The 26,036-nt window shown below is 40.5% G+C and overlaps 1 protein-coding gene across 2 annotated transcripts in view; it reads right to left on the minus strand.

Annotated features, from left to right (window-relative positions):
* The window catches only part of Lama4 (laminin subunit alpha 4), a 172,418-nt gene that overhangs the window by 50,898 nt on the left and 95,484 nt on the right, over window positions 1-26,036 (minus strand). For both annotated transcript variants that reach the window (XM_023706138.1, XM_023706137.1), the window contains 5 exons: window positions 20,699-20,810; window positions 17,451-17,618; window positions 14,145-14,338; window positions 6,395-6,511; window positions 1,726-1,874 (listed from right to left, as the gene is read on the minus strand). In XM_023706138.1, the coding sequence (XP_023561906.1) occupies window positions 1,726-1,874; window positions 6,395-6,511; window positions 14,145-14,338; window positions 17,451-17,618; window positions 20,699-20,810 (740 nt within the window). The remainder of the gene's footprint in view (window positions 1-1,725; window positions 1,875-6,394; window positions 6,512-14,144; window positions 14,339-17,450; window positions 17,619-20,698; window positions 20,811-26,036) is intronic.

Below are 26,036 nucleotides of genomic sequence, written 5' to 3' on the forward strand. Positions count from 1 at the left end.
GAGAGAGAGAGAGAGAGAGAGAGAGAGAGAGAGAGAGAGAGAGAGAGCGAGCTCAGAGGGTAAAGCCCAAGGAAGGTGGAGTGGTTGAAATTCCAAAGAGATTGAAAAAAAAAAAAGATGCTACTACTTTGTTTTTGTCACTAGGAACAAAATTAGGGCTTTATCAACGTTTAAAAAATGCTTTTAAAAAATATATTTGGTATAGGATCTCACTATGCAGCTCAAACTTGCAGGGAGTCTCAGCCTGCCCAGCGCTGGGAGTCCAAGAGTGCTCCACCATGCCCCATTTCAGTGGCCGGCTCACTGGGCCTGGGGGTGGGAGGTGAGGCAATGCAGCATGTGTTGCCAGCGATCGAACCCCAGCCCCTGCTCTTGCCTAACTGGGTGCTTAGTCAGCTGAGCTATCTCCCCAGCCCAAAATATGCTTTTGAAATAAACACTTCTTGATGATTTATATCTTTCTTTGAGCATAACATGCAACTGTTTGTGTACACCAGACAGATATTAAGGGAGATTCACATTTTGAAGGGAGGTGTCCATAATTTCAATATTTTCATGACTATGTTCAATAGAAAATATTCTAAACATGAAAGTAACTTCATGGAGATGGGTATTTCCAATCATATGTCATGTGAAGCATGTGGCCACCTCCTTGGGATCTTACTGGGACACTATTGCAAAGGGGCATTTAGAAAATGCATATTCTGATATGCCACTCAGTGGGATGTGATTACTAAAATGACAAAAGAATAAAAATACAGTTATGGAATGAGTCTCAAAAGCATTTCTCTACTCATACAGTCTATTACCCAAAGCAATGTTTTATATGAGCTTATTTTATTACCTTCTTCAAATGCACCTTTTCTAGGGGCATGACACTGGGCTGACTATAACATTGTGCCCCACACCAAGATTGGACATTCTTTCTCTTTCTTGACCTCTTAGAGATTTGGAAGGGCGCTAGATAATTTTGACAAATAGGAATAAAAGTTGATGTGTGCTTTAAACAAAAGCACGGGTCCTTATTTTATTCATGCTCTTTGCTAACCTTGTTTCTAGCTGCCAGATTTGCAGTCTTTCTCTATAATGATTTCATTATTTACCTATTACCTCAGGGTCACAAATCCAATTCCAATCTTTCAGTATGTTTCAATTAATATTAATTGAGTGCCCAAGGGATGTGTGACTCTTTCTAGATGCTGTGAGGAAAATTGTCAATTGATTTTCTCTTAACAGGTGTTGAAATCAAACAGTTCCTGCTGGGAAGTACAGAAAGAATCAAATATTTATCAGAAGTCAGTTGTGTTGCCTACCCCTATCTAACTGGCTCTACTGAAGACACTTGCGTGTGGAAAACAAATGCTGTCTATGAAATAAATAGGTAGTGAGTGTAGAACTGGACTTTATAAAAGGATCTGACTTACTGCCCTTAGCCAACATGCTCAGCCCATCTTATTAATAATTGTGAAGCAAATCTTACCAGCATCCTCACCCAGAATGCAGGCCACTAATCTAACATTTAAAAAAAGTAGTCTCCCCAATACAATAGCAATATATGATGATTTACCCTCACAGGGAGCAACTAACAAACAAATCAATAAAAAATAAACTTAAACCTAACCAATCTAAAGGCACTGTGTCCTAGTCACTCTGACGAGTACAGTTGAATAGAAATATCCTACTCAGGTCACGTAGATATTTGCATTCCTAGCCCTTGTGTACTACCTGCTCAGCTCATCAGCTTCTTGTTGAAGATTCTGTGCATGGTCAATAGCTTCTTGAACTAAGTCGTGATTGAGGTTACTCAAGTTGGACAGTTTTCCTTGTAGCTCATTTCTGGCTCCATCTATTTCAGCATAAATACCTGATGCATTCTAAAGAAAAAATTTTAAATGCTAAGCAAATTGAACTTAGAAGAACTTAAAAACATTTCCCCAGAGAACATCAAAAACTGATCTTTAGTCTTTCTTATACACAGTAAATTTCAGTTCTCAAATACTGTAAGTTGATATTTATCTATTTCACCTGCAATTTCAACACCTTCTTTGCTACTAGCTGTTCCCTATATTATTCTGACACTCTCTGACTTCCCTATTCAAAAATAAAACTAGCCCAAACAAAAATCCTCCATTATCTGCACAACCCTTAGTTTCTGTACCACTTTTCTATATCTTCCACAGCAAAATGTCTCCAGAAAAAGTTGTCTACATATGTTGTTTCAGTGTTTTCACTTTTTATTCATCCTTTTGACTATTCCAGTGTGGGGCAACCTCATGACCCACCAAAGGCAAAGTACACTTGATATCAGGCTACTAAATCCAATGGGCATCACTCTACCTCATGCTGATTCTCAGTTAGGTTTTGTTTGGTTGACTCCTTTCTGAAGCCCACCTGTGGCACAGTCACTCTCAGTTCTTTGCCTAATCCTAGGCCCAATGATGTTGGCTGAAGACCACAGCGCTGTGTGGCTGGGTGGTCCTACAAAGCCTTGACTTCCAGCCTTCGCTGGGCTCTCACTGCTGAAAAGACATCTGCTTTCTGTTCACTTAAATAATGATTATAAATATTGTCACCATTCCCACAGAGATAATCATTTCTTCTCTCATCCCCCATCTGCTTCTAAACAGATCACTTTATTTTCTTCTTCATTTAAGGCATAAACTAACTGGTGTAGGGAGACATTTCTTTTACACTTGTGATATTTCTTTCCATCCTTTTCCTCACTTTGCTTTTATGAGGGAAAATGACTTACTTGGCAAACTGTAGGGGAATAACTCACTGTACAGGCTCTGCTAAACTGCTCCCTCTACTTCTTGAAAGCAAACTTCAGCAGAAAGTCTATTTCTTGTGTTTTTTCACATGAATGTGTCACATTGTTGCCTTGCCTGGAGGGACGGAGCTGCCTACTTATGGGGCTATCAGTCATCCCTCTTAGCCGAGAACTAAAGCCATGCCTGTGACTTAGCTGCATCCAAAACAAGGCAGCATCTCCCATTTGTGTATTTACTATATTATTTGTTTCCCAAACTTACTTAGAAGTTGGGTGCTGAAAGGGTGCTGCTCATTGGTAGCTCTCTCAGAGACCTAAACACCAACAAACAGAAGTGTTTCCAACATTTTGCCACAACCCCTCAGCAATTCCCAGACCTTATGAATTAATTTATAGCTACATCCATGTATTCTTTCCTACTATTTTCTTTCTTTTCTCTATAAGGCATTGTCCTCTATTTTCTCAATGACCAGTTTTCTGTTTCTCTTGCTCCCTAGCTGGCTCTTCTTAGATACAAACACGCTCAAGTCTCTGCCACAGAAAAACAAAGAAACAAGCATGTAAAATCTACTCCTTGACCCTAAATTTCCCTGAAGATCCTTCTGTTGCTTTGATTCAGCACACACTACAGAAATGGCTCTCAGTGAGGGCCTCACTGCCTGATAGAAAAACCAGTCCATGTGACACTTTGATTTTCTTTCTTTCTTTCTTTCTTTCTTTCTTTCTTTCTTTCTTTCTTTCTTTCTTTCTTTCTTTCTTTCTTCCTTCCTTCCTTCCTTCCTTCCTTCCTTCCTTCCTTCCTTCCTTCTTTCCTTCCCTCCTTCCTTCCTTTCTGGGATCTATCTTTGTTTGGTGGGGTTTTGGTCATCGTCTTTGACTCAGAACTCTCTCCTTTTGTGGCTTCTGTGACTCTGCTATCCCTTAGTCTTTTTTTCTTCTGACCAGAAAGGAGATCTTAAAAGTTGGTGCCCTTGGAGTTGGGCTTCTAGCCCTTTCCTTTCCTCTGAGTGGTCAGAGCTTTCTGCCTGAGCCCAGGCTTCCAGGTTTTAATCCACTCCTTCCCTTCTTTCAGAGAAGAGTGATCTTTCTAATAAGCAAATTTGAGCATGTTACTTCTCTCCTCAGAATCAGCTAATTGATTTGAAGGAATAAACCCAGTTCCCAAGCATGGCTTCATCAGCTGATCCCTTTTTTCTCACTGATTTCATCATTTCTTACCACTTCCACTCCGCTATGTCCTGTGGGCCAGTCTTGTCTGATTGTTGTTTTAATGAAGCATAATTTATTTTTGGCAACTGCACCTTTGTACATAAAATTATTCTGCCTAGAATACCTTTTTTTTCCTGTTGGGTTCAACAGAAACATTCTACTCAGCCTTCTAAGTTCACATCAAATAGTGCTTCTTTCATGCAACCATTTCTAATTCTCTCAGGAAGTCTCAAGCCTCTTGTAAGGGTTTCCATACTTTCCCATTATCTATGCAGCACATCACAAGAATCATTTTACACAATTACTTTACTCCCTAGATTAAGTGACTCTAGGAAACAGGAAATGAGTTTAATTTATTTTTTGTATTTCTAGGACATAATGCAATTCTTACAATATAGGATTTAGAGATGACAGTAAGCCGCTTAGCTATTTGGTTCATCATCTGGGGAGCAATACCTTCACAAAATGTTGCACCACATAAGCAAAAACAATACCACAGACACTTCACATTTACTTATTTATTCATTTAATAAGTATCTAATGCATGTCAGACTCTCCTTTAAGAGATAGTGTATATAAGAACACAATCTCTGCTATCAAGAAACCTAGCAAGAAGATATAGATAATCATGAAGTGATCAAATAAGGTGACAAGCTAATTTCAGGAAGTAAAAGACATTTCCAATCAAACACAGCAGGGAGAATAGGAAGGAGAGTGATTGAGAGTAAGGGTCCACTTGGGTCAAGTGGTCATAGGATAGCTATCATCTGAAGATCTGGGGACAGCAGGTACAAAAGCCCTGAGGTAGGAATAAGAATGACCTGTCAGAAAAGTAAGAGGAGCTTAGGTGGCTGGCATATAGTAAGTGTGGGCATGAGGCCAGAGAGCTGGCCAGGAGCCTGTCACTTAGGTCCTTACCAGCCATGGTACAATGGGCACAATTCCCCTTTATGTGTCCCTAGAGGTTTTAGTAGGAGAAGTAGTGCAATCTGACCATTGTTTAAAGCAAAGTTTCTGCTACTTCATAGAGAATAAGTCTGGAAGGGCTAGGCTGGCAGCAAATGGACCCAGTATGAGATGGGAAAGCCTTGGTATAGATAGAGAATTGCTGACATTGGTCTTCCAGGGTGAGATAAGAGATGGTGCTCAGATAGGGAAGGGCTTGAGACAGACTGGGGAGGGTGACAATTATGGACAGCATGATCTGGGTGTCACCCTGTGACATATAGTAATGAGGGACTATAGGGGGACTGGAGGAAAACTTGTGGAAAGAAGTGTAATAGGCTGGAGGTTGGAGTGCTGGTTGGCTCATTGCTGTGGGGTTTTATGTCACCAAGTGCCTGGAGTTGGGACGGAGAAGACTGGGATGAAACATTCAAAGACCAAGATGGTGATGAGATGATTTTCATCTCCTCATTTATCTATTTTACAAAGATAAATGTTAGAGTGATTTCATGATAGTTTGGTTCACTGCACATTATTGGAAAATTTCTGCCTTTGAAGCCATGACTTCCTTATTTTAAATCCCAGCTTTATTAAACACACAATTTTTGAGTAGTGTGAAAGGATAGCTCTATGATGACATCTTTGCTGTGGAAAATTTTGTAGCTGCCAGGTACTTATGGCTACTGAGGACTTGAAATGTGGCTGATTCAACTAAGTCAAGTTTCTAATGTTGCTTAATTGTAGCAACTTATAGTGTAATTTCAGTAGTCAAGTATGGCTAGAAGCTACTATATAGTACAAGAAACTGGAATTCTGTCACCAATAATAATCATAATGTTTATTATATTATATTTACATTATATTTACTATAACTATAACTATATATATATTTCAGGGAAGGGTCTACAGGATGTTCAGGGTCTCACTATTAGATCGGAGTTATAGTGATTCTCCTGTTTACACCCTCCCAAGTGCTGGGGTTATAGGCGCGTGCCACCATGTCCAGTCTCAATTGCTGTCTCAGCGTGCCCTGGGGACAGGGCTGGCACAGCAGGACCAGGGATCAAATCCCCGGCCCCTGCACCTACTTGCAAATGTTTTAATCTGCTGAGATATTTGGCCGGTCCTATAATATATTTATGTCATTTTTGTTGTTATATTTATATTATTATTATTTGGTACTTGAGACTGGACCTCATCTTTACACTGAACTATTTCCCCAGCCTTTCTTTAATTTTTAATTTTGTGATAGGATCTCACTAAGTTGCCCAGACTGGGCTTGAACTCGTGATTCCCCTGCCTCACCTTCCCAAAGTGCTGGGATTACAGCTAGGCACCCCTACACCAAGCAAATTTTGATGATCCCTAAAATGATAGATTTGAATTGAGTTTGATTATTCTTTTGTGATGCTAAGCCACTGTTCTAACTTGTCATAAGTACAACTTTGAATCAGTTAGATATCTTCTTACCATTATTATATCATCAAATTCCACAAGAATCAGCCGAGGCATTGTCAAGGCATGTGCAGAGATGCTCAGAGAAGCGTTCACAACTTCCACCTGCTCCCTTAATCTTTCCTGTTGTTTCTGTAGGAGTGAAGAGAAAAGGTCAGAGGAAGAGAAAATGTGTTCTACAAAGTCTCAGGGCGAGCAGTGAATGTCACCCTATTGTCTTCGGACTTAGGCACCTCTGATTCACGTGCCAGCCTGATCACTTACCTGCTGTGTTTCTCTGTCAAACATCACCTACCTGGTACTCACTTTTCTCACTTACAATATGGAGATTACAAAGTCGCATGTTGGAATATTTGAAGCTATTAGTTATGATGTCCACTTACAGCATCATTATCTTGAAGAGTTAGCACTTTACAGAGGGCATCTGACTCTTCTCCACAACGTAAAGTGGGATTCCAGACACACGATTGAGTGTAGGCTGTATATTTGCATTAATTGGAAGATTAGTTCATTTAAAAGCATTCAACACATGCTATGTTTAGACCTGGCATAAATAGTGCATTTGGATAGGAACAAGTCTACAGAAGAGCATCCCAATGTTTTAAAAATTAAAAATGGCTCTAACTCTCAAAGAATAAACTTGTGATCTTGCTTTTTTCTTTCATTAGACTTTCTGAGCATAGAAATTGCTAACACTTTTTTTGATGAATATTCTGATGTTATGATTCTGAGAAAATATTAATTTAGAGTCTGAAATCAAATGAAATGAATCTTAGGATGCAAATACAAAAGATGCTTTTATAGTTTGAGCACCAGGTGAGTTGATGTTACTTTAGTAATAGAATTGAGATATTGGCTTTGGTATAGCCCAAGACAGCATAAAAATAATTATAGAAGCCTGGACATCGAAGAAATATATTTAAACTTTCTAAGCTCATCTTAATGTCTTTTTTTTTTTTTTTTAGTGTTTCCTGACTTAGTAGGAAGGAATAGCAGAACCCCATCTTCTCCAAATACATTGAGTGAGAAATAAGAGTTGAAAGAGACAGAAAAGAATTGCATTCAAACATCCTCTTGACCACAAGACCATTGAAAAAAAAAATCAATGTTCCCCAAAGAGCCATGATCCCTCATTACAGCATGATTTTCTGAGGCTGGTTGTTCTGATCTCCACAAGACAAGGTTATTGTACATCTCTACACCAAAGCAAGGGTGCAAAGTCTGCAGATGTACAGGAAAGAGGATGAAAAGCTTTTTTATGATTTAGCTCTCACCAGGGCTGTTTTCCTTTTAAAAGGTCTGGGCAGTGGCACTTGCCATAACTTATATCTGAAGCCACGTAGGAGAACACCGCTAACATCCTGAAGTCGAAGTCAAACATAAAAGCTGTGTGCCAAAGGCGTTGCATGAAAATTGTGTTTGTAGTAATGGGGGAATAATTCACTTCAGGTTAAAGGGCTTCTTCCATTTACCATATACAACATTAGGTGAAGAGGTGAAAAATTAGCTTTGAAACACAAAAGATATTTTCATAGAAAAGTGGTCAACTGGATCAAAAAAAAAGTTTCAAAAAGTAATAGTTGTGAAAATAACATAATTAACACTCTTCAACATCCATGTCACATCATAAAAGGAAAAAAAAAAAATCTCCCTGATGCTAAAGAGACAGAAATTGAGAGGAAAGACACAGCTTTGGTTTCTGAAAATATATAAATAATGTCTCTCTCTCTCCTTTTTTTTTTTTTTTTTTTTGTATTTTAGGGAAGGGTCTATAGAGTGTTCAGGGTCTCACTATTAGATAGGGCTCCTAGTGACCCTCCTGTTTACAGCCTCCCAAGAGCTGGGATTACAAGTGTGCACCACCACGCCCAGTCTCAATTGCTGTTTTAGCGTGCCCCAGGCAGGGCTGGCACAGCAGGTCCTGGGATTGAATCCTCAGCCTCTGCGCCTGCTTGCAGGCACTTTAATCCACTGAGCTATTTGGCAGGCCCTAGTTAAATAATGTCTTTTAGAGAATATTTTACCTACTTTAAAAATCCAGCAATTTATATTCATCTTTTTTTTTTTTTGCCGAACCGGGGATTGAACTCAGACCCTTGCAATTGCCAGGGAAGTGCTTATTATACTGAGCCATCTCCCCTGCCCCGTATATTCATCTTAAAAAGATTTTTATCATGCTATTACCCTCTCAGTTTAGGAGTAATATGATAAATAAATATTTATTTATAATTGTTATTTGTGTGCCTATTGCTGGCACCCCTAAAGTGTTTATGGTTATTTTTGGTTTTGTACGAAGACTAAAATTTTGGTTTTTTTCTTTTCTGACCCATGCTAGAGGATTAATAACAATAAGTGAAATCAAACCTCTTAGATTGTTTCTTGAATTGCAAAATCAGATCCCTATAAGTCAGACCTATTCAGACCACTTCATTTTAGGAAAGGCTACCCCATAAATGCACGGTTGAGTTTTAAATTTTGTTTAAATAAATTAATTCCATGCTATTTAAGTAGGAAAAGTAAGCTAAAGCATATTAATAGCTATCTTTAGTTAGGAGGAAGTCAAACCTAATTATGAAAAGAGTGTTTATACTCAAGAATGACCTGTGTAGCCCAATCATTTCAGGATTAGATGAAAGTGCTGTGACCTTGTCCACCCATCTTTTTATCGCCAAAGGCACCCAATGCAAAGCATTGTGTCAGGTGCTAGGAAGAGCTGATCTATGCAAAGCTGGAGGTCTGCCCTTTGTGTGCTGATGGTCCAGGAGGGGTAGACTTAGTGTAACACACATCAACGCACTTAGCAGTTCACAGTGCCTCCCAAGCTGGAACACAGAGGAATGTGTGCAGCGTGCCGAAACCTGACACCACTCCAAGGTTACACTGATAGCTGTGCCAGCGCAGAGGCAGGATCGACTTCCTTCTGTGCTCAGGCTTAAACCTGGTGCTGGCATGGGCTATCTGCCAAGCCCCATATGAATGAACATACTTTTTATGGAAAGTGTGTGTGTGTGTGTGTGTGTGTGTGTTCTCTAGTTTTCACTGTCTTTCCAAAGGGATATAAGAAGATAATCATGTGAGAACCACTGAACTCTGGAGCCAGGGAGGTGGTCTAGGGAGGGAACATTGAAGCTAGCTTAAAGGCAACACAGAATTTGCCATAGATGAAGGAGTTAGACACAGTGTACACCATGAGAACAAAGGGAACAAGAAGAAAACCCACACAATCTCCAGTGGCCAATAGGTACCAGTAGGTCATAGCCAATGGCTGCTCTTACAGACAGACGTCAATATGTAAGCTGTGCTGTGGGCTCAATTACAGATAAAGATGTAGACCCAAGCATTCCTTCCACTGACTGGGGCAGTGAGGTGGGTAAAGTCAACGAGGGAGTAGGTGGGTGCAAAAGGGGTAGAGCTCTGCCTAATGCCAGATGCAACGCCACCAGGAGAAAGGAACGCTGAGACTGAGAAGGGCTTTGAAATGCCTCACTGCTGTGTTGTTTTCTTCTTGAAATCTCGCTCACACTGTTCATTTGTACTCAGTAGAAGAGTTTGTTTAGCAAAGCTAAATTGAGGCCTACCATCTGTTTGAATTACGAAAATGCCAAATTCCTGGGATCCACATGTAGGAGGTTTTAAAAAAAAAGTCGAGCATGAGAAGAATTTAATTAAAAATTATTTTTGAATCTACAGTATTCATTTTTAGAACTAAAGTCTCTTTGTACGGGCGACACTGTCCACTTATCGCTTATCACATTTATAAAGTCCAGTGTGCCCTGATGCGCACACTGATTTAGAAATCATCAGAAAACAAGTGGCTCTGTGCCTAAGGATATGTGCTTTGGTTCTCAGTGCACTGTGCATTACCCTTGCTTGTCAGGGGCTTTGCAAAGGACCATCTGAAATGTAAACCACGGACAGTATTCCAGTACTCGTAATAAGAGCTCTTACTCCCCACTCCTGGTAACGAGATCTTACTGCCTGAGATTCGAGAGTCATGTACCCATGGTCTCCTGTGTGCCGCTGTTTGCCTATCTGACAGGGACTGGTCTGTCAGGCAGATTCCCCCCCTGTGCTCTCAGGATTGGACACGCTTTGTCAATCTTCATCTTTGCAAGGTCATTCTTCTCTTACTTAAATCCTCTGAATCCATTCTTGGGAACAGGACAATACTATCTAACAAGTTAGAGATACAGATTTGGAACTGAAGAGAAATTATTAATAAGCTTGAGCGCAACCTGACAAAACTGCAGTGTTGTCACTTAATTATTTTCATTATACCAGTAAATCTTCACTGAGCTGTTACTTTGTGTCAAATAATATGATAGATGCATTAAGACTCTAAGGTGAAGAACACATGGTTCCTGGGCTGGGGAGATAGCTTGGCTGCCTAACTGCCTGCCTGGCAAGCTCCAGAACCTGAGTTTGATTCTCAGTACCACATGCCGGGCCAGCCCCAAACCCCAGGTGTGCAGAGCTGGCCCCGTAACTGGATGTGGTGGTGCACCCCTGTAATCCTAATGCTGGCATAGGAGGATCACTGCAAGTCTGAACTGCATAGTGAGACTCTGTACCAAATAAACAGAATAAAATAAAAAAATTAAAAAAAAGAACACATGTTTCCCTAAGATCCTGGAGACCATGGTATAGTGAAGAAGAGAGATCTATTTAAAGATGATCACAGTATAGAAACAGAAGGGGTGGTTGAAAATAAGAGGAATGTTTAAATAAAAAATAGCTACTGCAGTGAAGAAGCATATTGCTATTCATCTCCCTCAAGGTCCTCCCCCTCACTTTTTTTTTGTGTGTGTGTGTATTTAGGACAGGGTCTACAGGGTCTCACTATGTGGAGTGGACTCATAGTGATCCTTCTATTTTCAGTCTCCCAAGTGCTTGGATTAGAGGCATGCACCACCATGCCCAGTCTATCTCCTCTCACTGCACCCTGGGGACACGCATGGCATGCCAGGAATTGAACCCTGGTCCCTGCATCTGCAATAAGCAGGAGCTTTCGTCTGCTGAGCTATTTGGCTAGCCTCTCCCCCTCACTCTGAGCACACTTATCCCATCAATCTTGACACTTTTAAAGAGTTCTGGAAGTCCTTGTTTGGGTCTGCAAGACCCAATAAAAAACAAAGTGAATGCTTATGTGAAGGGCCATCCAGCCAAAAGGTAGGCTCAAAAACATTGCTGTGTGCCTTCACCTACCGGATTAAATCTGGCACAGCACGACTTCTGTCTCTTTCCCAAAGTCAAAATGATCATGGAAAGCAAACATTTTGAATTGAATTATGACTGAAGTAGCAATGACAGCACAGCTAAAGGCATTCAGGAAAAAAGGACTTCCAGAACTGCTTCAGAAAGTATCAAAAACAGTAAATGTGCTTGAAGCAAGAGGGAGGAATTTAAAGGGGATTAGTGACCATGTATTGTTTGTTTTTTGAGATAGGGTCTCACCATGTAATTCAGGCCAGCCTTGAATTTGCTATGTAGTCCAGGCTGGCTGTGAATTTGTGGGGATCCTCCTGCATCAGCCCCCCCATGTGCTGGGATTACAGGTATGCACCACCATTCCAAGACTGCAATGTGTTTTACACTGCAATGATTTTTAAAAGTTTAAACACATAGTGTACTTTTCTTTTTAAAAAATCACACTTGGTATGTACCAAACATCACTGGACTGGATGGTAAGGTAGGCTTCCTAGAAGACTGAATTTGTGAGCAGAGACTTAATGAGTGGGGTAGCCAAGGGAGGAGAAAGGAATGAGCAGTCTACATTCCAGGCAGGTAGGATTGCAGATCATGTGATAATTGCCTGAACTGAGTATGTGAAGCAAGGAGACAAGAGGCGATCGAGGGAGGCCGTGAGGATCAGAGTCCCACATGCTGACTGGAAGGGCACAGACTGTTCTAGAAGGCAGGGCCTTTCACATGTTATTATCTATGACTTGCCCTGAAAAGTATATTACAGGCTGCAAACCAGTGCACGTACAACAAAAATGAAATGAAATCATACCTTAGTTTATGCATTGTGCTTTAATGTTTTCTGTTATATTTTACTTTCTTCCTTTTTTCCTTTTTAAAAATGATGGTTACAGGCCTCCGAATTTATTTTATAACCCACTACATGGTCCATAAGCTGTGGTGTCAAAAGTACTGCTCTACATGGCAAGTGGACAATGAAAGGGTTTAGTAAAAGTAAAGAGTCACTCTAAGAACTAAAATTTATGTGGGTCACTCTGGCAGGGCCAGAAGAATGGCTTGGACAGAGAAGAGGAGGAGAGAGGACAGGAAGCTCTTAGATGAGAGACAATGAGAGCTAGAACTAGAGATGGTGCAGAGCAGTAGAAAACGGGTAAGAGAGCTCAGAATATTCAGATGGTGGAGTGGGGAGGATCCTGTGGTTGGCTGAATGTGGGCTGGGAAAGGGGGAAGTTTCAAGGATAATGTATAAGTGACTATCTTGAGTGACTACTGTGTAAGACTCATGCATTAGAAAGAATGCCATTGTGATCACTCTGATTCTAAACCGTATCGGCTATGCCCACCTGTGTTAGAAAACAACCATGGTCCATGTAATTCACTTCTTTTTAGAAAACTTTACAATGATCTAGTAAGGGTTAGTGATGCTTGCAAATTAGAGCAGAAAGCCTATTTTAAGTTGATTTATTGGCAATAAAAATAGGTAACTGAACTGATGGATTTTCTCAGAGTTATTGTCTATTTGTCCACCTTGTTTTTTCATTGTGATCTTATAGTCCAAATGTTCAGGTGTCAATCTCTTAGAGGATGACCTTTCCCTATGGCGGTGGGTGGAAGTTTAAACGCTTGTTCCAATGACATGTGATCAGCAGCTCCCCAGAAGTAAGTAACCTCCAGGACAATTGCACCTGCAAACTATTTCAATGTCTTGGAATTTTTTTTTTACTTCTTTGTATTTGCATGACCTTGTCTTCAATTAGTTTCTGTACTTCTGCAGCTGCTGACCAGGCTGTGAGATCTGCTTATCCTGTCTTTCCAGAAATTACATACAACATGTGCAATGTGTGTTTTCAAAAATTATACATACTCAGAACACATGGTCCTGTGGAGTTTTGTGTTCTAGTGTTGTCAATATTAAGTTATAGATAACAATAGGTCACTAACTAGATATGTGGCATATGCTTGTAATCCAGCCGAGGTAGGAGTATTACAAGTTGAAGACCAGTGTGGGAAAGTTAGGTAAATCCTATCCCCAAATAAAAATGAAAAGGATTTGGAACGTGGTTGAGTGCTTGCCCAGCACGGTTTAGGATCCAAGTACTTCAGGCCTTGTAAGGGTGAGGCAGAAGGGTTACCATGAGTTTGAGGCCACCCTGGAAACGCCAGCCTGGGTTACATAGCAAGAACCTGTCTCTAAACAAACAAACAAACAAACAAATGAAAAACAGTAAGTTCCTAATACTGAGGCAGGGGAAGACTGATGCACGACTTATCCAGCTGCAAGAGTAACAGATCCACACACATGCTCACTGCTCACCAGCACCAGAATAATTCCATTCTTGTCAGAACCAGAACCAATTATTATAGTTTCAACTGGATTTTAGGCACACGCTCTTGGGTCAGTAATTTACAGGAACAAAAAAAGTGTCATATTTAATAACAAGCACATTTAAATATATTATATTTGGGTGTATATCATATATTATGTATTATATTTAGATACTTGTACCAGTTCTTGGCGGAATGCCACACTATCTACATGTGTTTCCGGCACTGTCCCCTGTACCTCATGGTCCCGCTGCCTGGCTGCAGTGGCCCTGTTCATGTCTTCAGCGTCCCTGACATGGTCAAGGGCCTGCTCAAGTGATTCCTGGAGGTCTGACAGCTTAGCATTGTAGATATCCAGCTGTTCCAAGACGACGGGAAACAAAGAGCGAGTATCGTTGTGCAGCCGCTGCCAGTTCTCAGCCTGGCTCAGCACTGGGAGGAAACAGAGACAGAATCTCAGCCTGGGCTTCTCAAGTCTCCTCTCTTTCTTCCAGCGTTCAGAAAGATTGCAAAATGTTGAGGCTGAACCTTTTCCCATGATGGGAATTAAACCACTGTTTATAAAAATAGCCTCACATTTTACATTGGAAATAAAAAATGCTTTTTGTTATATTATAAATATGGATAATAGTTTAAAAAAAGGGTTTGATGAGTTTTCCCCTAGATTGTGTTTTATGTGGAAACTACATCATTACTCTTATTATCACTCAGGTCATTAATAATTTTTATCCTGTAAAGGGCCTTGAATTTAACTATTAAAATAACCAAAATTATCTTGTCAATTGTAAGATAAAATGTTACAATGTTCATAACTACTGATCTTCCACATTCTCTCCAGGCAGCATTTTTTAGCTCCCAAGGTCAAACCCAAACCATGATTTTGAGTGGAATGAAGATTAAAGGTCAGTGATGTGCTCTCCTTAAACTTTGCTTGTGTATCCTTTATTCCCTGTTCAAGGCCACATGTGTTGACAGCTTGCCTTATCTATATTTTCTTCAGGGAACATCAGCCTATCTTGTTCGATATTTATATTTCCCTTTACTTCTGTGAGAAGACACAAGTTCTTGGCTGAGTAAAGAAAGTGGCTATAAATGCTTTCACTGTGTGGAAAGTTTTAAGTGGGCAGCTTTGTTCAAACACCAAATAGAGGTGGAGGTTACATTAGGTTCTGACATTAGGGCTCCTCCTTTCTGGCCTGTGGTTCAAATCCTGACTCAAAAGTGTGACCTGAGAGTCCTCGTTGCTTCTCACTGCTGCTAAGACTTTACAGATTTGTCACCATAATAAACTTTTATGACAATAACATTGTTCTTCTACAGCATCCGCAACAACTGTTGAAGAAGCTGATAGCAGACGATGTAGGAAAATGACTAGTGCCCTTTTTACGCCAGTGGTTCCTTCTCAATGTAATGAAGGCCGCAGAGCTCTTCTTAGCAATATAGGCTAAAATGCATAAATAAATGGAATTTAAAAGGTGGTCAATGTATAAAAAGCAAATTGACAGTACAATAAATGCTTCTGTAACAGTGAGAGCTAAAGATGGAACTAATATCGATTGTGATTTTGAGTTACTGTTAGATTGAAACACTGCTGTGAGATAGCAGCGGCGCTAAAGTGTGACGTGAAATCAGTGATTTCCTTTGTCAGTTTTGAAAACTGAAATGAACCACTTCTTTGTAACTCTTCCCATCAACACTGCCCCTTGAATCTGGGCTGATCTCAACCAGAGGAATGAATGTGACAGGATGGCAGTCCAAGCAGAGACTTGAGATACCTTATTTGTAGTACAGAGTCAGTAGCCAAGAAAATAAAACAGGAGTATCCTTAGGTCTTCTAGCCAATCTTAACTAGAGGAATTAAAAACAGATTACTATAGTAACTGTCCTACTACCCGTTTTGAAATGGCTTCATTGCTATTTTATCTTTTTTTTCTCATTAAAATGAATAAAAATTTAAAAACCAGAAAAATTATAAGTTATACAGATTTTTACTTAACAAAGTAAAAAAAACCAAATTACTAGAGAGATTCCCCCAATGAGCAAGTCAAGAAAGGAATAGAAAAAGAAAAACAAAACAAATAAAACAGGCAAAGAAAAGTACCAAAAGGCCTTAAGACTTGCAGCAAGAGACCAAAAAAAGTGATCTGACAGGCAGGACACAGAGAACAAGCCACATGCGCAAATGATAAGCCACCTCCCCATAAAATATAGGGGAAGTCCAGCGGGGGGCTAACTTGAAGGTAGTGTGTACTCACATCTGTACACTGATATATACACTTATATACATGTGTATTCACTCTACAGTCATTAGAAAAATACAACAGATACCTAGATGCCCCCCCCCCACTAATTCTAAGCTAACCAAAAATAAGGCATCCCCTTGTTGATGAGATGCCCATCCCAAACACAAGGCCTTAAAAGATACACCAAAGACAAATGAACAGACAAAAGTATAGCCACACACAGACTACAAGAAGAAATGATGTTAATGCAGAGGTGCCCAGAAGCTAATCTGGTTATGGCAAGCTCTGGGTAGGAGGGAAAAGAGCCACTTGCTGCCCTCTAAGTGAGCTGAGAGCAAAAGGCCCACAGGTCCGCCATCTTTACAGAGCCCCCTACCCAGATAAGGAAGAATCAGGGTAGCTATCTACCTTCTCCTTTCTCTCACCTTTTCCTCTTTACAGACTGTCTTCTATTCCTTAAACTTGTCCCTCTAATTTATTATTGCAGCTGAGTTACGGTCCTGCTGGGCCTCTCAGACAATAGAGCTGGTGCTTGGCCCCAGATGCAACACATTCTGGTCCTCCAGGAAGGCTACTTTGTCATGTGAAAAGCCCTGAGCTGGCATCCTTTAGAGCAGATGCCCTGCCTTCTCAGCAAGCTCCAGACCAGAGAGCAAACTTGGCTCATGCCGCATCAGCTGGGCTGAGATACATAGGTCAAGTCCAGTCCCAATTGTCAACCTATGAAACCATGAATAAATGTTTTCTTTTTTCAAATGAGTGTGTTTGAGGTGGATTGTTAGATAATAATTGATAATTGATACAGTGAGCAAGTCATAGGTTCGATGTTACTGTTGTGGTTTGGTGCACATATGTCATTAATGGAAATAATTAAACTTCTATCTAGCTAAAAGTTATTTAAACCAATGTTGCTGACTGTGCAGCATTTCTGCTTTTTTCAGTAAACGGTCTCTTACTGTAGTTCTGGGAATTGGTACTCCCTAGCTAACTTCTTGTTTTGTATGTCCTCACCAACTGCTAAATCCCAATTTGCTCCCCACAGAGCTAAAAAAACTGTGGATCCCTTGTGGCATATTAGCTGTTTCGGAACAGCTCAAAGTTGGGACTGGATCTAAAAATGTTGGTAATACAATGAGTTCCCTTGAATAATTTCTGGAGGCCACGTAAGGAATTCTACCTGGACCTGAACACCAAAAACTGGTTGCTTGATCACATGTCTCATGCCTGTGTGTCTTCTCTTGGACCCAGAAAGAAAGCGGATGTGAGCACAGAGGTGTTAGCCAGGAGCAGAGGACACCTACATTCGTGGGCCTCATCTGCTTCTGCATCCACAAGCTCCCGCTGGGTGAGGAAAGGTGGACGGTGTCGAATCTCCTCCAGCATTTTCTGCGCCAACACCAGCTTCTCTGTGATTTCCTCTGGGTCAAGTTCTTGCTCCTCCCCATAATAGAGCATCTTGTTGTGGATCTCTGAAAAAAAGAACAGAGTGAAACGGACAGCAGGAGGAGAGGATGTCATTGAAGATAACGGGGAGTGAGGGCTGGTGGGCAAGCACAGACAGACCCTCAAGAGGGGAGAGACAGAGCCAGGTCAGCATCAGTGTCGTGCCATGAACACTGCTGTCTCAGAGCTCAGTGTGAGCTCTAGCCAGGAGGATGACCTGAGCACCCCACTTCCCCTACTTCCCATGGGGCATCTTTCAAATGGAAATGCTACTCTCCTTTTTCCTCATCTGGTTTCTTGTGATTTGCAAGTACTTGTACTTAAGGCACAAAAACCTGAGGCCTCAGATTAATTCTTTTTTTAGATTAATGTTTTTTAGAAACATTAATTTATACAAAATATTTGGAGGCCTCTTCTGTCATATGTGGGATGCAATGGAGGTATTAACTGCATTTTACTCAAGGAATTTACAAAACAAAGTCTTAAGCTAAAATGAGGATGCTTTGATAAGTTGCCCAAATGAGCCTTTCAGATTGTTATACAGACTAGATGATAAAATAAGGACTTGTTATAGAATGGTGTGCTCACTTAGTAAGGATTTTTTTTAATTGTTGTTTTCCTTCTGCAGTGACTGTGTGTCATGATTGGATCATTTTGAGTTGGGGAGATAGCTCAGAGGTCAAAGTGTCTGCCGAGCAAGCACAAGGACCAGGTTTGATCCCTGGTACCACATGCAGTGCCAGTCCCATCCCTGGGCTCCCTGAGCCAGCCACAAAACCAGGCATGGTGGCACACACCTCTAATCCCTGCACTGAGGAGGCTGAAACAGGAGGATCACTAGAGTCTAAGCTGTGTAGTGAAACCCTATACCAAATACCTAAATTAAAAAAAAAAAAGATAGGATCATTTTGATTCTGTGTTTTCTAACCATACTTGTTTGAGTAGGATTCAGAATTTTAGGGCTGAAAGGACTGGGGAAGCTCAGAGAGATTACGAGGCTTGTCTAAACACTCACTTGTAGCTGGTGTAGTTCTCTGATTCCTACATTCCCACACATATGATCAGAAGAAAGGTATGCAACAGCCACTGCGTCCCATGGCAGCTCTTGGAAGCATTTTATCTTCTTGGCATAAATGAAATTGTGTGTCTGTGGTTTACTATGATCTATGTGGTTAGCCAGACAAGATGGGTAAACAAATATATTGGTGTCACATAAATCACCCCAGAATAGGGGTTGTATTTTATATGCCTAATAGCTTGAAGGTCACCAGCAGCTATTTCAGAGATGGTTGGGAATGAGGAATGACTCACCGTAAGTGTGGTACAGCATTCCTGAATTCTGAGGGAAGGGAGATAAATGGTGGAGAATTTTTACTGCTATAAATATTGCTGAGAGAGCTATAGAGAAATCAAGATACACCAAAAAAAAAATCAAACAAACAAACAAACAAAAAAACAAACCAAACCCAAAATTTAGAAGGGGATTAAATAAAATCTAAAAGGCTCTGAAAAGCTCATTAAACTTTATTTAGTAAAGTTTTATTAAATAAAATATTAACCTTGAAATAACTAAGATGGGTATTTTTCCTCAGCTAAATTTTTTGGCATTTGTTTGTAAATATTATGTCTACAATCTTGGCTTGTTGAATTTTAGCTAGGTCTAGAACAGCTAAAACAGATTACAAGAAAGAAATACAGACAATAACGTTTTTGCTGTTGGTTTTTGAAGACCATTCGTATATTATCTTAAGGACATTAAAAACTGATAAAAGTTGCCATTTCCCATTTACATTTATTTGGTAGTTTTCACCCTTCCCCATGCTTACCGGGTGAGATGGTTCAGAATCCTTTTGAATGAAACACTTCAGAGTAACATTTCAGGTTACCAAACATCAAAAATGAATTATTTTCTCTGAATAGCTTACTAAGTTTCTGGCTTTATTTGCTACCTAAAAGGACATTTATTTTTTAGTTGAATGAAGTTGTCTAATCTTCCAGCCAATCAATAGTAACTATAAAACTCTACAGGAATGGCATATGCTGTCAGTAAACACAAAAGCTTAAGGTAGTGGGGTGGGGTGGGGAGCTTTGAATTTCATGTCATTTTAAAATTGTGTATTACAGGCACCAAAGGAACTGTAGTCAGCAATTAATCTTATCTTCATATATCCTCTTGGCTAGAATATGCCACTGATACGCTGGACTAAATATGAATCCCCCACTGTGGGTCTCTTTCCTGTCATTGTGCCTTGAGATGCACTAGGTATCGTCACCCAGCCTTTAATATATAGCATAATAAAAACTACAGCACCATGCAAATAGCAAATCTTAGCAGTCTCTGAAGTAGGGAAAATTTTTCAGTTCTAAAACAAAAGCAGTCTCTTTCTATTAGAGAACTGAAGGTAGCTCTCAGTGAAATATTGAAATAGTCTTCCAGAAACAGCTTGCCTTAGAAGCTAGAGCACAAATAATGGAACTTCCAAGAGGTTGATTCTGTCAGGATACTATATGGCAACACATCTCACACAGCTCTTCTTTCCTTTTCCTCTGGTTGGGAGACCTGAACAACTTGTCTGGTCTTTGGCAAACAGCTCCACAGAAGGAGCTTAGGACCACTGGGATCAGTTTTCTTCCATTCTACCTTTTTTTTTTTTTTTTTGGAACTGGGGATTGAACTCAGGCCCTTGCGCTTGCCAGGGAAGTGCTTATTCCACTGAGCCATCTCCCAGCACCCTCTGCCATTCTAAAGATTACTTTTTTCTCTCTCCGCAAATAACTGAGAAAAAAGTGTGACTTTTACTTAGCTCTTGCATTTTAGAGACAACAGAGAATGTCATTTTCTCTGTCAGAAAAGTATTTTGATTTTGAACTTCTGTGAAATACTTGAAAGGCAGTGATTTTGTGTATTTTTTCAATTTCAGCAGGTAGGAGGTAGGAATTAGCGTTCAGGAATCCCAGTTCAACAAACTTGAAATCAAAACCTCACGTAAGTCTTTAACAACATAGGCCTGGCACCTACTGATCATCGGCAGTAGCCCTTGTTTTTATTGGTAGTCATAAAGTGCATGCTTTCTTGACATTAAGTTGATCCAAGAGAGTCATTTACCTTGGATTTTGTCCCTCATACTGTGGGCTTGCTCTGCAAGGTGAGTTGCGTGGTCAGCGGTAGCCATGCTTTCCTTACGAACCAGCTGCCCCTTCCTTGAGGCTTGACTTTCCTATGGATAATTCAAATGAACACTGGATTAGATTTGTGAGAAAGGAATGCATATGTGCATGTGGAGCTGGGTGGGCACAACACATTCATCTCATAAGCATAAATGGCTCTAGCATGTGAAGGTCTGTAACATGTACAATGGCCCCAGAAGTCATATATGCTGATGTGAAGATCAGTTTAGAACCAGAGAATGCTGTACAAACTCCAATGCTGTTCCTACGCCACGAATCACACTTCACTCCTAGCCAAGGATCTTTCATATGTGGCTTGCCCTTTGAATTTTTACATGCCAGATTGGGAAATGGCCCATGTGTACTAGTCAGTTGGACATTTTGCTGATGGAAGAGCTTAACTTCAAAGAGAAAATTATCATGAGAGTAGGCAGACCTTGAAATGCCCCTTGCAGTGATGGTCCCTGGGTGATGGTCACTGCTGCCGCCACTGAATTACCATAGAGACCGAGAAGGATATGCTCACCAGGCTGAACGCTGTTTTCATAGCTTTCTTCCACCAATGTTGACAGCACTTTGGACAAAAAACTGCTGTCAGAGTGACTGGAGTTCTTCTCCACTCTTGACTTGGGAGCTTCTATATTACAGGATTCACATGGTATTTGTCAAAATTGAATCCCAATTACAAAGTGGCTTCTGAAGAAAGTGTGTGTGTGTGTGTGTGTGTGTGTGTGTGTGTGTGTGGCATCAAGGACAGAACTGATCTAAGAGCACAGACTCAACTGAAGACCAGGATATAGCAGGTGTGACCAACATGGTGGAAGTCCACACATCCCTTTGCACTAGAAAGACTGATTCCTACATCTACTGAGCAAAAGGAGAAATCCTTTAGCCTGGCACCCGGGGAATGCTCCCTTGCTGTGCGAGGCACTATCCTAGCTCAGCTCAGTAACCAAGTGCTATGGTGACCATGGCTGCAGGATGGCCTGCCATGGAATGCTGGAGGGCTCATGTGGCAGAGGCTCCCCAGGACAGGGAGGCAGCTGGCTGCCCCAGGGCTTTCTTTCCTGTAGCATTCCCCCAGATGACTGTGTCCTGTCACCTGAAATGTTTTCACTGTTCCAGTGTTCTTAATCAAGTGGCTGTCTCTGATGGTCAAGAAAGAGAATGCAGAAATGGTATCATGGCGAACACATGACTGGAAGCTTCTCACTGGGCAGGGCCATTACCCTTTCCACTCCAAGCAGTACCACTGGGGTTGGGAGGCTTCCCAGGCAGAGGTCAGAGGTCATCAGTCCCTTCACAGATGGGACCTCCCCAAATGGACACTATGTTCTAAGTCACTGTGGTCTTTCCCCCAATTCCAGTCTTCCTCAGAGCTAGTTAAAATATCTCCAGAGAAACAATATTTATGATCATTTAAAAACTAGTGATACAGAAAATAAAATAAATCTTATTCTTTATGTCTCTCTTCACTGCTAAATATGGACATAGACATAGAGAACATTCAAAAAATATTAACAAGTTTGTGTTTGCTCTTATTTAAATAAAATATTTGCAAAGCATAAACCTCAGTTTTTAATCTGATTTCATCATGCAAAGGAAAGACCTGTTATTTATCATAAGACTTATTTTAATGTTGAAACTTTGAAGAAAAGCGGAAAGATATCACAGCTGTAAGGAAAAACCTCTTCTAATAAGCGCCAGAGGGCGCTGTGAGATAGCTAGATGAATAGAGATCCATAGGTAACCGTATATACAATATGACTCAGATTGTAGCAAAGAGGGACATTTATTACTTCAAATTATAAAATTATTAAATATAATACAACATATAGTGCTATTTATTTGAATGTTTCATTTTTTAAAACTGTTTATGGAAGAAAAATAATGGTATGAGAACACGATAAATTGAGTGTGCCTTGGTTTAAAAAAATTAGAAATTAAAAAAATTACCTCACAGCTACAAAATGATTGAAGCTTTACATTACAAAGGATTAATCATTTACTCAGCTCAACAGTGAATTCTCTGGATACTTACCTGACATAAAAAGTGGCAAGAACTTTGGCAATACAGTGCATAAAGAGTAGTGTACTTTGAATACTAATTTCGAAAACATCAACCAGATTAAGCAAAGGACAATAGAAAATATATAGGATGACTTGATATCTGAGCTTATTGTTTAAGCTGGGATGCTGTTGTGAATGAAAAGGATGTAGTTTTACTAATTATTCTAGGCCACAGGTATGGATAGGGAGACTTTTGGGCAAAACAGGAAGAGACCGGTGGGTGTGTCATTCCACTTGGCTTAAAAATTAATGACTTCCAAATACCTCCCTGGGCTTGTCTGTCCTCTGAGAAGTAGGTTCCCAGCTCTAGCTTCTCTCTGGGCATTGACATCCACAGATCCTTTGCTTAAAATATCCAGACTGATTTAGTCAGTAGTTTCCATATTTTTATGCTCAAACTAAGGCATTTTATTAGCTGATGTTAAAGCTTAAATAACATCTTAGTTACAGAGATCCCCGCCTTGTTCCTCCTCAGCTTCAGTTGGTCATCAAGACCTTTGTATTTTACTTGCTGGTCTATCTTCTCTTCCTCTTCTCCACCATCACAATTTCGGCTGAACCCCGCTTACTGCAAGTACTTTTCAAATGGAGGCAAACCAATCACTCGTTAGCCTAAGCTGCCATGGAGGTCTTTCATCTGTGTCATCTTCACCATTCAGTCCACCACCCATGTCTCAGGGAAATGTCTCTGAAGTGCAAATCTGATCAACCATTCTGAGTAAACACTTCAGTGACTTCCACAGCACACACAATGAAATCCACATGCTCCTGAGCACAATACATGAGTTTCTTTATGCTTCACCCACTGATAATTTGTTTAGCATTATCTTCTGCTACCTACCTGCCTTACAATTAATCCTCGGCAAGGCCAACGTCCAAATTCTTTTAATACCAAGAATATAGCAGGCTGTTTCATATCTTTTTCATTACAGTATTTTATCTTGCTCAGGAGTCCTAGATAAACTAGTCATTTTCAGTCACATGTCCAAACCTTCTCTGAGAGGGCTTTGCTGACAGTGTTCAGGGTTTCTTCCTGACAGTTGCCCTTTAGCCTGAACTGTGTCTCCATTACTGAATGTTGTGTCATAGGGTTTTTGTTTTTCAACATATCTGTTTCCTACTAGGCTGTGATGATCTTTTGAGCTGCGTCTTGTGTTTAGTATTCCTAGTATCTAACTATTATGTGCCAGGAATTTAACAATGTTTCTGGAACAGAAACACAAACCTCTACTCAGCCTGCCTTTTTGGTGAAACAAGCAATAAGGCTCAGTGCTTCTGATGTGTGTCCATTTCAGCCCTAAGTACATCTTTGGCCTTTGCAGCAGCTGGCATTTGTTGTGGCTGATGGAATAGCGAGGGGAGCAGAGATGAGGAGATAGAGAAATAGAAGGGGTGGTACAGCACCCCCCTTCAGCTGCCCCTGGAGCCTGAGTTCTGGAGTTCTGAGTTCTGGGCTCCATGTTGGACCTTTAAGACCCAGCGAAGAGCAACTCTGAGATTGGAACAGGGTCGCTGTCTCTGCCTCTGCTGGTGGCTCCATATTATGATCACACTGAGCATGATGGTCTTGGGAGCACAGGAAAATGACACCACTGTGTGACCTTTGAGATTTTCATTACAGACGAAATCAGCAGCAGCGGCCCCAGAGAGAGGAAGCACTCAACACTGGATCTTGTGACACAGATGTGTGGGCATTCTCAGGGAGTTCCGAGAAGCAGGTGATATGAAGGGGCTCAAGGACTTTCTGAAGGAAAGAAAGACTTGGATATGGAGGCTGGCACAAAACCAGTACCTTGAGGTGAATGTAATTTGTGATAGTGAGGTCACATGATATCCAGGTCATATAGATCATTTGCAAATAGACCTTACTTACCAAGTTTAACAGGTAACATTGCTGTGATTTTTATCACTGTGGGGACATTCAGCGAAGCTCTTCCTTTCAATTAAAATATTAATTTCTTGGTAGAAGGCTTCGTGGGGGAAAGTTTTCCTTAAATTCTTCTATCAATCAGGGCCTTTCTAGTCCAAGGACTTAGAGGATGCTTGGGAATCATTAGGCCTGGCTTTGGACTTTCCTTCTCACATGTTTCAGCAGGGCCTCACAGCACTAGGACTGTGGAGTCTGAAGGTATTTTCCATAGGAATTGATGTGTCCCTGGGGGAAGTTCCCAGCAATGTTACCATCAGCGTCCTGCTCTGGAGTTAACTCGTTGTGAGGAGACTTTCCAATGGTGAGGTCACTCAAACTTACATTATTTCTTCCCCATGAAATCCTAATTTAACTCACCTTAGGAGCGGGAAAAGAGGACAACAAGAGGATCAGTAACTTTCTGAACTGTGGGAGGAACTAATGCGGGTGAAACTATTTCCTCAAGCATTGAGACCCTTTTGACAAGTTCCAGCTGTGACACTCTACTGAACCACTGAGTTCCCACAAAGGTTTATTTCTTGGTGTTTCCTTTGAAGCTTAGATTTCACTGTTCTTTGAATGTTAGTGCTTGGATTAATATGCACCATTAGGTAGGAATTAGGAACACCATTTTCATATGCATTTTAAAGTAGGTCAATCTTTCAAGGATGCAATTAAAGTAATTTATAGTGTTACAAACAAAAGCTCTTAAAAGTTTATGACATTCAAGGCTAAAAGAGTTTGTTTAAGCATTGTTTTTATTTTATTTTGCTATGCTTGTAATAGAACTCAGGGTCTCATGAACGATAGGCCCCCAACCCTACTTTTCATAGAAAGTACAATTTATTTTTCTGGGCGTAGTGGCACACACCTGTAATCTCAGCACTCCGGAGTACAAATTTGAGCCCAGCTTGGATTGTTAGCAATTTAATGAGATTCTAAAACAATTAACGTGGGGAGGTTGAAACAGGAAGATCGCTATGAGTCTCAGCTGCATAGTGAGACCCTGCACTAAATACATAAATTAAAAGAAAAATAAAAAGCTGGGATATAACTCAGTGCAAAGGTCCTACATTCAATACACAACTCTCCCTCACTCTCACCAATGTTTTCTCTTAGTGTAGTTGACTATTTTAGTGTATTTAGCTGTTTCTCAGGTTTTTGAAATTTTCTCTGGTCAAATCCATTATCTCTTTTTATCTTAATTCTTCATATTGTATTTAAGTGCATTGTCACTTCCTTTTGAGGTCTAGCAATTATTTAATTCTATTTTCTCGTGTATTTGCTCGTGTATTTG

The sequence above is a fragment of the Octodon degus genome, unplaced genomic scaffold (assembly GCF_000260255.1).
Source record: "Octodon degus isolate 3935 unplaced genomic scaffold, OctDeg1.0 scaffold00241, whole genome shotgun sequence".
Classification (NCBI taxonomy): Eukaryota; Metazoa; Chordata; class Mammalia; order Rodentia; family Octodontidae; genus Octodon; species Octodon degus.